The 13,955-nt window shown below is 44.0% G+C and overlaps 1 protein-coding gene across 1 annotated transcript in view; it reads left to right on the top strand.

The window, feature by feature from the left end:
• Positions 1–5,008: 5,008 nt before the first annotated feature.
• atp2b3b (ATPase plasma membrane Ca2+ transporting 3b) overlaps positions 5,009–13,955 on the top strand; it is a 52,900-nt gene continuing 43,953 nt past the window's right edge. Inside the window, 2 exon segments of the mRNA XM_044211289.1 lie at positions 5,009–5,628; positions 10,356–11,193. Coding sequence (XP_044067224.1) covers positions 10,944–11,193 — 250 coding nt within the window. The 5' untranslated portion in view covers positions 5,009–5,628; positions 10,356–10,943.

The following is a 13,955-nucleotide window of genomic DNA, read 5'->3' as shown; positions in this document are numbered from 1 at the left end:
AATGACCAAATACCTGCAAACTCATGACGTTCCTGTCAGCCTCAGCTATACCTTGTGTTTAGTTCTAATTAGCAAATGTCAGCGTGCTAATATGAGGTGAACATGGTAAACATTACACCTGCTATACCACTATACCATTGTGAAAATGTTAGCATGTTGACGTCGACTTTTGTAAGAGAAGCTGCTGTCTGACAGTTTTAGTCATCGTAACTGTAGATTTTGGTTATGTTACTTGATTTATATTTATCATGGATAGAGATGAGTCTGTCATGTCATACAGCCTGGTTACGTTATGAGGTTATTACCCGTTTATCTGCAAAAAGAAAAAGAATATATATATATATATATATATATATATATATATATATATATATATATATATATATATATATATATATATATAGATATAGGCTATAGGCTGTTTTATTTTGCTAATATTCCCATTGGCTTGAATTAAGTGGTCTGGATATGAACATTTTATTTGATTTTGAATGGATGTTGTTGCAGTTCCAATCGAGGAAAAGGCAGGTGTGTGAAAGCAGCTTCAGTTTGTGTTAGCCCAGTTTATAATGCCAGTTAACAAGGAGTGTTTTAAGCAGGCTTAATGTCCCTCCACCCAGCACAACATTTATGTGACTTGGCCTCTAATCAGGCAGAACTCCTATTCTTAGAAGATCCCACTTTTTTCCAGATGAGGTGTTTGAAAGGAGAAGGAGGACATTTTTTTTTGTGTATATTTGTGGAAATAATAAAGCAGATTAGTGCTCATCCGCGAAGAAAGTATGTTTGATTTTTTTTTTTTTATTGTGCCTCTGGGAGATGGTGTGGAACAGTTAAAGATAAGAGGAGCTTTTTATCAAGATGTGTGTGTGTGTGTGTGTGTGCCTGCATTGACGGGCAAGTCTGTGGTCCATCTCCCTGCAGTGTAGAGGATATCTATTAATAAGTTCATCTGATTCATCTATAAATACATTTCTCCTCACACTGGCTCGCTGCATAACAAGCTTTGACAGTAGCCAGTTGGGTATAGCCATGCATGAGGATGGGTGGCGGGTGGCGGGGGGTGTATGTGTGTGTGTGTTGAGGGCTGCATGAAATGAACGTACGATTCTTTGCTCTTCAGCACTAGGGTGTGTTCGTTTTCAGCACAGCAGACAGAGCCTTGGGCCTCTGCTTTGTTTGGTCGCACAGAGCAGAAGACGAAGGGTCTGCTGCTTCTAAACACGCCGGCCAACGCTGGGTTTCTTCCCCCAGACGCGAGAGCTGCGGGTCAGTCGAGCGGTTCCCAAAGTGGGGACCCAATCCTCCAGTGCTCTTTGAGTGGGCCCCCCGGTGTCTCCAGGTATAGTAAATGTGCAGGTTTTGCACTGCACTTCACAGAGTTCACTTGTCACTATGACTTACCAGAAGTTAACATGGAGGCATAAAGTGCATAAAGTAAAGTAAGTACATGTACTCATGTACTGTACTTAAGTACAAATTTGAGGTACTTGTACTTTACGTGAGTATTTCCATTTTATGCTTCTTTATACTCCGCTACATTGCAGAGGGAAATGTTGTGCTTTTAACTCCATACATTTATTTAACCGACATAGTTAGTAGTTACTTTTTAGATTTGTCCATTAAAACACAAACGGTATGATATGCTGTCAAAATACATTGCCAAAGATTAAACCAGTGGCTCCCAACCCTTTTGGGTTGTCACCCCTTGTAAAAAAGCAGTGTGTAGTGGGGGGTTCAGATGTCCGTGAGTTGTTAGCAGTTCCACCAAAGAGACATTTCCCCTCTAAACTTCTGTTTTTGTTTCATTTAAATAACTGTTCCAGGTCCAAAGATACAGTGGCACTGAGAGCTCAACGCACTGCAACTTAAGAAAACATCTTCATCAATTTGACAACACATGCACAGCAATTAGAAAAAACACAGCAAATACAGACCAACGCAACCAAGTACAGCAACGCTGCAAGTAGCACAGACGACAGCGGAAACTGTTTCCAGAGGACACTAAAAAGTGACGAACATGGCTGGGACAAAAAGCAAAAATTAGAGAGAGATCTAAAAAAGGAATACAAATGTATGTTGCAATTTCCCACCATTAATCATCTCACGGCCCCGCACATTTATCCTGTGACCCTTTGGAGGGGACCTAACCCCAAGTTGGGAACCACTGGGCTGAACTATCTAATTGTATATAAAGTAATTAAACCTAGCTCCGCCTCCACCATGCTGCTTACACATTGATGCATCAGTATTATAACATATATATCAATATAATCATGTAATATATAATAATATATCAGTTACAGGGTTACATACATACATAACATGTACTTTTACTTTTGATACATACATTTTGCTGATAATACTTCTGTACTTTTGCTTAAGTAGGATTTTGTAAGAAGGACTTTTACTGTACATGTATTTGTACAGTGTTTCCCTAGGGCCCTAAAGGTGCTATTGATAACATTGAGCCACTAGATGTCGCACTCCAACCCCACCCTCCAAGCCAGTTCGTTCAATAACCTGCATATTTCATGGTCGAGTGGACTGAGACTCAGACAGTCATGTCGAGTGATGGATCTTTCGTGAAAGAGTAATAAATTCATTTTGCAACATGTAGTTATGCATGAGCTATAGATTTAGGTTCTGTTGTGTGGTTTAATGTTATGCATTGTTTGAGGGAACTGTAACGTTAGGTAACTGGACGCAACCGTCATCAATGCTAACGTAGCTCCTCAGGGATTCAAGCTATTTAATTCAAGTTATTTTTTCTAATTTTGACAATCTAACCAGTGACAACACATTAGTTAAGGCTGTAAGAACTATGGCTGTTGGTAGTTGTTGTTGATTTTGAAAACATATGCCGTAGTGATTTCGGTGTAGATTCCCAGTTAGCTAACGTCAACGTTAGCTAGCTAGCAAGCAATAGCTTTAGCTTACCGGTCGAGAAGAAAACTGGCCACCTCGGTGTGTCTTTTCAGCCCTTGAAGCGCTTTCAGCTGACTCCAACGGGAAAAAGCTGAAGCAGTGTTCGGCCCGGTCTTGGGATGGGTACCGTAGTGAAGGCGGGCGCTTACCGTCAAACACAGCCATCTTTCCGTTTTTTCCACACTAACAGGCAACAACGCTCGCTGACGATGCAGAGATACCACGTGATGCCAAAGTCCTTATACTATTGGCTCAGAAGCCGTGTTAGAACCGGAAACCGGAAACCAAACGTCAGACGTCTCACACGGAGATAAACATAACATTCATTTTGGACCCGACAAAATTTGATTAATTCACAATCATAATATGTTTCTTTTAGGAAAAGTGATACTTTTATTCCGCACCTTTCTAAAACCTCCGTGGAGGTATTATTTAAAAAAAAAATTCCTCTACATAAAAATGTTATTAATAAAACCTTTAAGTAAAAGATCTGAGTTCTTTCACCCTGTGTTTAATGATGATGAATTTTAATTAGAGGTCCTCCTTGTACAGTGTTTTACTATGCACACAGTGTAAATCATTTCAATGAACCAGTCAAGTTGGTTCAACTTAAAAACGTAAGTTTCCCTAGTGCCTTAAAAATGTGAGTTAACTGAACTTAGGTTTGAATAATTAGTTCAAAGTTGTTTTGAGCTGAAAATGTCCAACTGAACTTGAGTAATCATCTTGAGAAATGAAGTGTATTAAATTTAAGTTGAATCAACGACAGTTCGGTCACACTGACAAACGTTACAGCAACTTCAAACACGACCTCCTCTCCTCCACGGAGACCTGGAAGAGGACAGACTGCACAGACTCACAAGAGGCAAAGCTCAAGACTCACCGTTCACGCAGAGAGGAGAAAGGAAGAGACAAGAGGAGAGGCTGAATCTCCTGCAGGACCAAGATCCAGATCCAAAACATCTGGAGAGACGCAGCGACAGCCAGGGGAGAGAGACACACAGTAGAACAATGCAAATTCCACATTAAAATAATAGTAATATTAATAATGATAATAATGGTAATAAGACTAATAATAATAATTGTAGTAACAGTTGAATTCACTTGAAATTAATAAGACTTGACTCCACTAAGTTCCTACATGATGTTTTACAGTGCAGTTGTTTCAAGACTTTTCCCATGCATTTTTCTTTTATTCTGTATCTAAATTCTAATGTGGGCAGTGTGCGTCCATTTTCTTTTTTTTTTATGTAGCAAAGCATCATCAAAAAGTCATAATTTCCCCTCACTGCAGTCACAAATCTTTTAATCTTATTTCATTTCCTTTTTTTTTGTTCTTCATGCTCTTTTCTTTTCTTCTTCTTCCAAGCTAAACAAAGCAGAGCTGCTCACTCGGAGAAGGTGTGCCAGTGCTTATTTGCCCCTCTTTCCTGCCCACACAACCCTAATGGCGTCTGAGGTGAAATTGTAATTGAATTTGAAAATCCAACTTTCTTTAGAAGTACAGTATACTTCATGCACAAACCCTTAGTGCCAAACGGGTTTGTTTGATTAGAAAGAAGTGGGCTCTGCAGTGGTCTAGGCCTTTTGAATGGATGTTCTTTAAATGAATTGCACTGTCGGTCATGATTTGGATTTTGTTGTGTGAAGTTTGTGTTTGAAGAATAAGTAAAGTTTTTGAATGTTCTAGTGGAGTTTTAGCTCACTGTGGGCTTGTTAACTCCCTGAATGAACAGATAGATGTGATGAGCACCAGCACACTATTAAAGAAGAGTACAATCATTACAAATTGATGACGTGTGGGCCGTGTGGGTTGCTGGGGAAACCCCTGCACAGCGCTAAGCACGAGCAGAACATGTCACCTGCACGTCCTGCTGCGCATCATCTGCATGTCGGTGTTAGTAATTTTAAAAGATGGCTCTAAATACCGACTGAGAATGGCCTACACTAAACGCGTACACTGCGGTGTGTCTGGTGTCGTCATCACGCAGCCGAATAGGTGGTGGTGGTGGGGGGGTGACGTGCAGAGCAGCCCCCCCCCCTCTTCGCACTCGCTCGGTTCTTCTCGCGGATGCTGCGACCGAGCTCCTGTGCGCGCGGGCTCTCGCAGCGGCTCAACCCCTCCTCCTCCTCCTCCTCCTCCTCCTCCGCCAAAGATGTCGCATGAGCGTCTCCTCTCACCGCGGCGTTTCTTTTCTTTTTTTCTGCTCTTTTTCTCCCCGTGTCCTTAACAGTGAACCGAATTCGGTCAAATTAGCGGCCCTCACCACCGGGAGCATCTAGCCCTCGTCCGGGCGCACTGACTGCCCCCCCGCCATCCCGACAACGGAGGTGTTTAAACCCTCAACCCGGCGCATCCTTTCTCTCTCTCTCTCTCTCTCTCTCTCTCTCTCTCTCTCTCTCTCTCGCTCTCTCTCTCGCGCGCTCTCTCTCGCGCTCTCTCTCTCCTCAACCGCCGCAGAACTCCGCCGACCAACCGTCAGGTGACCGCGCGGAGCGGAATATTCATCAGCACCGTCGTCGTCTTTCATCCCTCCACTCCTTCGGACTCCAGGCAACCGGAGCTGCCGCAGCCCCGGCCCCCCCTGTATCCTCTCATCCGGTTTGGGACATTCTCCGCTCCACGCACACACAGATTAACGGGGATTCTGCCTCCCCGCCCGCGCGCTGATGCTGATGTCCTTGAGCTCGGCCTGCACGGTGAGTCGGTGAGTCCGTGCGTGCCCGCGTGCGTGACTGTTATTTACCCCGGGCGCCCGAGCGCAGTTTTTATTGGGGAAGATGTGTCGCTCATTAGTAGCACGTAGGGAGGATTTTAACGGACTTGCAGAATGTGAGACGGGGCCTAATGTGGCATTTCTCTGACAGGCCTTACACAGCTATAATAAAAGCCTATACAGTAGGACATACCATAATACCATGGCGAACAGCGCTGTGACATTATGAGGGGAGTATGTGTGTATGCGTGTGCGCGCGTGAATGTGTTTGCGCGCGCGCGTGCAGGGCTAATGATACATATCCATCCATCCATCCCTTCGTGTCCTGTCAGCGGCTGAGGGGCTGCCGCTTGCCTCCTGGCGTTCCCGGCCGCTGGCAGCCTGTGTACCGGGCTGCAGGATATTGGGCATCAATTGCGTTGTTTGTCTCGGTTACGGCGCGTCGCACCTGCAGCGCTGAGCTGCGGGGATGACGGTTTGATCTGGTAATGATCTCTGGCCGGAGGGACCTTCACAAGTCGCCCGGCGCAGGGTGGGTGTGAGTTGGGCAGCGCAGGCCGGCGGTGTCCGGGCCGGTAACCTTGCGGAGGGGCAAGTGGCGCACCATAGGCTGCACTCTCTTTCTCCTGCTGTGGCCTACTGAGTAGTTTCTCAGCTTTAATCAGGACCTCCGCCTGTTGCCATGTATGTGTGGAGGATGAGGATGAGCAGAGGGATGAAGCTTAGGCACGTCTGAAGGTGACCAGGAAAGGTCGTTTTGTGTGGGAAACACACTGTTGCATGGGGCCATTCCTGCACAGAAGTGCACAGTCCTGCTGGCAATTGCAAGAATTAAGTGTGTGTGTGTGTGTGTGTGTGTGTGTGTGGCTTTGTTGGGTGGAGGTGGATAGTGGCTCATGTGGGAGGGACATGGCACACTGTGAGTGTGAGAATGAGTGTGTCCGTGCATGTGTGTGAGATATAAGAGAGATGGATACACATCAGAGTGGACATTGATCAGTCTTTACCGGTGTCCCCCCCCCCACCATCATCATCATCCTCGTCATCGTCAGCATCATCCAGTTGCTTTAATGTGCTCCACAGTAATGCAGATATCTGTGTCGGCGGCCCACCTTTAATGGCTCCAGCCACTGACTGTGTCGAATTCTGAGTGTGCTGTTCCCGCTGGGCTTTACAGGAGTGTGTGACTGGCCCCGAGCCAGCGATGGCAGGCAGCAGCCCACATACAAGGGCCCCGCCAGAGGTGACCCTTCAGATGCCTGTCAGAAAGTAGGACTGCAGGTGCACAGGTGGACCGCAGGCTAGCCAGTGTAGGCGGGGGAGACGAAATACTGACAAGTTCACACACACACACACACACACACACACACACACACACACACAGAGCAGGAATGTGAACACAGTCAGTCAGACAGAAACACATGAGTGCACGCACACATGTTTAGTAACATGTGCTCAAGTGCGCGTGTATGTAGTCTGGGTTGCCCCATCGAGCGCACACACACACACACACACACACACACACACACACACGCACGCATGCATGCACACAGTCATAAAGCATACGAGGCCCTGCTGGCCTAGAATCAAATCCCGTGAGGACCTTCTCTCCTGTGTCTTCCTCTCTCTGCACCCTTCTTGCTGCCGCGATAAAGAGGAAGTGCCCGAGGGAAAAGAGTGGCCACGTTCTCTTCAAGAGAAAAACAAACAAAAAAAACAATCAAATTGCGCCGACCCTCTGAGGGATGGTGTGCGGAGAAACAGGGCGAGCATTCTGGATAAATGGGCAGGCTGCTGAGGATTGTGGTGACCTTTTGTCTGACTCTTTTCATGTTCAAACACATTTTCAGCCAGGACAGCCCCCCCCCTCCTCCCCTCTTACTTTCATTTTGAAAGTCCTGTGGTGTATGACACATTTGTGTGTGTGTGTCATGACAGAGATCATATAAGTGATGTCTCTGGGCATGAGTGTTAGTGTCTCTGTGTGTTTAAATGTACATTCATCCTGTGACTAAAGTGGACTGTATTCTTATATGTGTGTGTCTGTTTGTGTGACAGAGTTAGGAATGCATAACAAATTGAGTAACAAAGTCTACGTAATGCAGGCTCACACGTGCACACGCATAAAACATGTGCACTGTACACATCAAAGCTCTGAGAGACAAGCAGAAAGACACGGTCAGAGTTAGTCGCAGTAGTTGGGAGGCTGAGCAGAGGAGCTTTTTCTTGCGTGAGCGTTATAAAATCAGACAGAATCAGTGAGTTAAAGACCGGGCTGGGAAGAAAATGCGCGACTGGCTGAGTAAATAAATGATTGCAGTAGCAGGAAGCAGATAGACAGGGATAGCGACAAAAATGAGGGCGTCAGGAGAGGGGAAAAAGAGAAAGGTAAAATAATAACAAGCAATGAGACATCACAAGACAAGATGTGCAAAAAAAACAGACAGTGAACCTATATAGACAGAGAGATAGATACAGATAGAGAGATGGGAGAGCAGGCAAATAAGAAAAGATGGAGAGCGAGAGGAAGCTTCAAAGGCAGAGCAGGGTGACTCAGTCATAAACTAACACTCTCAGTCAGGATAGAGGCATGGCAGGGCAGAGAGGAGAAAAGGGAGGGAGAAGATGCAAGAGGCAGAGGGAGCTGAGGGAGAGCGAAGAGTGGAGAGGAAGGAGGAGAAAAGGAATTAATGATGAGATTCAGTTCTGGTTTTTTTGTATGCTCATCCTTATGTAAAATACCCTGATAGGGAAATCAGAATATGTTGTGTCATGTGTGATGCTGAGAATCTGTAGTTACAGGCGGCGCTAATTGCTCATGTGGGATGAGGCTTCGTCTCAGTCGGTGTGGCTGAGGGAAAGCAAGTTGCTGTTCTACTAGGCGGTACTGAACGCTATCGGTGTCAGATTTATTTTAATTAAATCAGTTCCAGAGATGGGTTGAAATGTTAATTCAGTGATTATAAAATTGTTTTTTTTAGTGGATTCAACAAGAACTGCTCACTTCAGGAAATTTCCCTCTTTCAGGTCTCACAAGCCTTTTATCAGACTGAACAAATTGAACGTGAATTAATCGCACGGCGCAGTGTGTGTCGAAGTGGACGTACCAGGTTTGAGGTAACATTACCTGCGTTAACCTGAAGGAACAGGCTGGTAACAATCTGACAATAAATCTCATGAAAAGACTAAAACCAACAATCAGTTGTGCGACAGAGCTCCATTGTTGTTCATAAACTATTAAAAACACATCAGTGAGCCACACTGTGCGTTGGGTGACACGTTCCTTCATCACCATGAACACACACACTGTAGTTTTTATTTTGACTCAATCCCACACACACCGTCCTGCTGCCCCAAATACTAGAGCACCAAATGCGTATTAGTACGCAGCAGAAGATCTCTACAAAGGCACGATTTCCTCCTGTTTGAGTAACGGTTGATAAAAACTACAGTGACCAGCTGTTAAGGGAAATTACTGAGACTTTTTTAAAAATGAAACTATATATTTATGAGGTTTTTTTTTTTAAAGATTTAAATCTTGAGTAGGAGGTAGGGAAGTCAGAAAGTATTGAGAGACGGACCACCACGTTGTTGGTTTTGGTCTTTTCATGGGGTTTCTTGAAAACAAGAACAATATAGAGTCCTTCCTGTAACGATTTACTCAGGTGGTGGTGACGTAATGATGTCCAGTACAGTTAATATCAGATGTAAAATGCTGTATTTTTTTCTTCCAAACACCATCATGCGCATGTTTAATTCTTAGTGGATTAAAGCAAAAGCAACATTCAGGAGACGGTTTGATTTTTGGAGCTTGTTGAAAACAGGTTTGGTGGGATACAATGATGCAAACCTCAATCGAAGACTTTGTTTGCACTTTAACAATAAGGCTTTGTCCATTATTTCCTTTTTTTGAGAATATTTAAAGCTGCTAAAATTTGTGTTTTTCTATTAACAATGGATGAAATGATGATGTGAAAGGTGTCACTCGTAGTGATGAACCCACAGAGAACTTTGCAGCTCCTTTGACCTCTTCGGAGCATTTTAGCATCTTTTAAATTTACTGTTTTGGTTTTACGGCGTGCGACTTTGTTGTTTTGTTTCAGTCTCACTGCTCTCAGCAGCGTTGTTTGCAGACACAGTAGGCAGCTGTTGTACGCTATCTACCCAGCACCAAACAACAGACAGACAAAGTTAGCAACTAGCTGGTGAACATAAAAAAACGCAGCTCCAAATGAACACGAATGTTGCTCAGTGTCAGCTGGATGTCTGGATAAGCCACTGTTTGCAAACGTGTTTACAGCTTGTTGTGCTGGCCCCAAGTGGCCGAAAAAAATACATGGATGCTGGTTAAAACATTGCATGAAGATGGTGATGATGATGATGATGATGATGGTGTTTACATAGCTAAATGTGTGGAAAACTGAGCAGTGCTTACGGGGCTATGGTTATAGCAATAAAGATCTTGCGTTTATAGATAATCAAATGTCTAACATGACTGTATACTTGAAGTCATACTTGTGTATTTATTTAGAACAAGACGGATGTATTAATGGTAGATTTGTAGCCTCTGCATCAAACGTACAAGTTTCCCAACTGAATCCCGTGTCAGAACGCCTCGTCGCTGCCTCAGGAATGATTTGATGTAATGACAGTGAGTGAGATCAACAGAACAGAGTGGTAATGTTTTATCTCTTCCTTGCTCTCTCTTAGGTCCTGGTGGTGCAGCAGTAGCTACCTCTGAACTGGATCCACTTCCTGTCTCTGATTTATCAGCCTTCTTGCCCTGCTCGCCCCTCTCTCCATCCGTCCATCGTCCCTCCATCCCCATCTGTGAGTCCGTCAGCCCGTCCGCCCGTCCGTCCATGGACTGGCCGTGACCCTGGAGGGAGGGGGACAGAAACGAGGAAAGAGCAGAGTCGCAGAGGAGACGAAGGAAAAGAAAGCTGGATTCATTCAGACATCACGCTTCTGAAGTGCCCCTGCTCGCTGTCCTTGATCCCCCTCACCCTCCTCCTCCTGTTATGGAGAATTAAAGGAGCAGTGGGAGGCTAGGCCGAGATAGTGAGGAGAAAAAAAAAATTCAACCAACGGCCCTTCATTGCCCTTAAATAAAATTTAAAAAGGGTTTAAGTGAATCGTTATATTTGCACATTTTTAAGTAAGAAATCAAGACAGAACTGAGATTCTGACTGTTGAGCACATGAACAACCCGCCACCAACCAAACGAAAGGGGAACTGAGTTAAGGACAGACTACGGAGAGAAAGAAGGACCAAAACAGAAAAAAAACCCTTACTGACATGTCAACAACAGCCACGATGGGTGAAATGGCAAACAGTGCTGTGGAGTTTTATCCCAAAGGGACTCGAGGCGGGGGCGGAGGAGGAGTAAGGGCAGATGGCAGCCATGCAGGGGGGGACTTCGGGGTCACGGTGGAGGAGCTCAGGGAGCTGATGGAGCTCAGAGGGACCGACGCCCTGCAGAAGATCCAGGAAAGCTACGGAGACACAGAGGGGCTCTGCCAGAGACTACAGTCCAGCACCACTGAAGGTGAGCAGGCATGGACCGACCAACGGTTGACTTTGTAAAAAAGTAGATCAGTGGATGAATGGGAGTACAGATGGATTAATAATGGAGGAGTAGATGGATGAATGGGTGAATAGATTACTAGCTTGCTGGATGGATGGATTTGTAGAGGATGAATGGAGATGGGTTAGCAGGGAGATGAATGGGTCCACCGAGATGAGTGGAATGAAGGAGCGGAAGGATGGATGACATTGTACTCGCACATAAACACCACTGCATGAATGGCGTTGCTGCAAACTGTGTCCAAATCGTCTCTCTGATTTCTACGTCGTCATCATTTGGCTCAAACAACTGGAACAGATTACATGTGGTCGCCAATCATTCTATAACGACATCAAATTTTAACACGCTAACAAAATGTTTTGATCAGAAAAACTGACCAAGACGGCACAACTTTTATTTTACTCATGCATTATTAATACACAAGTAGGCTGAATTTCAAAAATGCAGCAGTTTCACTGCAGTGCAACACATCTCTGACAGAAGGATGCAGAGTGAAATTAAAGCAATTCCATTAAACAATAAAAACACATCTTACTCATGCAGTGTAATCCTGCCTATGGAGGGCAGTTTTTGGTGGAGTTGGCTGCACGGAGAACACGGCTGGATGAATTGATTGATAGATGACGGGATTATAGTGGATGAATGGATGGAAGTGAATTAATAAACGGTTGAATGGAGTAAAAGTGTGCAAGGACCGACTAGAATCTCCAGCAGCACACCTGTAATTATTGCAGACACAGTGTGTAATTGTGGGTTCATGCACAGGACTGCAACTGTTCATTTAATCATGTTAGGGCTGCAACTAACGATTATTCTCATTGTCGATTAATCAGCCGGTTATTTAAGAAATACACACACACACACACACACACACACACATATTTATTTATATAAGCAGCAAATCTGACGACCAGGAACCAGCAAATGTTTGGCATTTTTGCTTGAAAAATGACTCTCATTAATCAATTATCAATCAAAATAGTTGGCGATTCATTTTTTGATGATCGACTAATCAATTAACTGACTAATCGTCAGCTCTAAATCATTTAGTAATTTTAATGACAAATAGAAGAATAATAACCGGAGCTGAAACGATTGGCCGATTAATCGATTGTCTGAAAATAAAGCAACAATTTTGATAATTGGTTAGTTGTTTAAGTCATTCATCAAACCAAAATGGCAAACATTCTCTGCTTCCAGCTTCTTAAATGTGCGGACTTACTGCTTTCCTCAGCTTTTTTATAACTGTAAATTTGGGTTTTAAATTGTTGGTCGGACAAAACAAGCAACCTGAAGACATTGTTTCACTATTTTCTGACAATTTATAGACCATTAATTGTAGAAATAATCAATAGTTTAATCTGTAATGAAAATAATCGTTATTTGCAGCCCTAATTATAACAACAAATGCCCACTGAAAGTGACCAGAGCTCAAAGTGTGTCTTGAAATTGCTTACTGAATGTTTGGTGTTTTTACTTTCTACGACTGATCTTGTCATTCGACTAATTGATCTATCGACTGATTGTTTCTGGGTTAATGCTGTGCATTTTATTGATACCTTTCACTTGCAAACTTAAACACACTCTCTCTCTCTCTCTCTCACACACACACACACACACACACACACACACACAAAGAACAAGTTAATATAATTATGCCAGTCAAAGATTTGTAAAGACTACTGAGGGTAGAATTTGGGATTCTGTGTTTTGTATGTTCTTCAGGGGCGTGGTACCACACAACGCCCACTCCTTCAACTAGTTTGTAACCTAGCAACACAACAGCAGAGAGAAGTTGGCTGGGAAAGTCAGCAAGAGAGAGAAAGATGACTGAGAGCTGTGAGATGGAGATGGTGAGGAACAGAGAGGGGTGAATGGAGGAGGAAGAGAGAGTGTGTGTGTGTGTGTGTGTGTGTGTGTGTGTGTGTGTGTGTGTGTGTGTGTGAGAGAGAGAGAGAGATGGATAAAAAGTGAGAGAGTCGGTGGGTGTTGAGTTACAGCAAGTCTGTGTTGAGTGTTGCTAATTTGATACTGTGAGCTGGTCAGGAATCAGTGCAGCAGGTCCCAACAAACTCATCACACACACACACACACACACTCACACACAGAGTCATGTATTTGCAGTTGTCCCTACAAAGCACAGCTGGCAAACAACACACACAAACGCTGCTCTCCACACACTTGGACTGTGCTGTGCTGACTTTCACAAATGACATGTATGCTGTCATCTGTCAAAGAGCAAACACAGATGCAGAAAGATGTTTCCCACCTCACAGAAATCTGTAACTTCATTACTCAAATCTCTGTCTGCTCGTGACTGATCATTCCGATCTGACAGCTCAAGATATTTTCTGCTCCAGATCTGAGGCGTTTGTCAGTACAACAAAAGCTGCTGCCTCTGCTTATTATGATTACAATAAAAGTAATCACAGAGGAGGAACATGAATTGGCAGATCAGATAGATGCATGGGAAATTCATACAGTAGAGAAATACTTGTGCCAACAGAAATGCATATTTTGCAACAGTACTACACAAATAGACAGTGTATGACACACACCGGGGTAAATATACCACAGGCGTATACATTATGAAGCGGTGCATCATCTGTAATATGATACACAGAACAGAGTGGGGGTTAAACCAGTACAGTCTCACACACATATACACAGATATGGATAACCCAGCACTGCAGTATGAGACCATTATATCCACACTGAATAGA

This window comes from Siniperca chuatsi, linkage group LG10 (genome assembly GCF_020085105.1).
Source record: "Siniperca chuatsi isolate FFG_IHB_CAS linkage group LG10, ASM2008510v1, whole genome shotgun sequence".
In the NCBI taxonomy this organism is placed as follows: Eukaryota; Metazoa; Chordata; class Actinopteri; order Centrarchiformes; family Sinipercidae; genus Siniperca; species Siniperca chuatsi.
The sequence above is the reverse complement of the archived record's forward strand: the minus strand, read 5'-3'. Positions and strand labels throughout refer to the sequence as shown.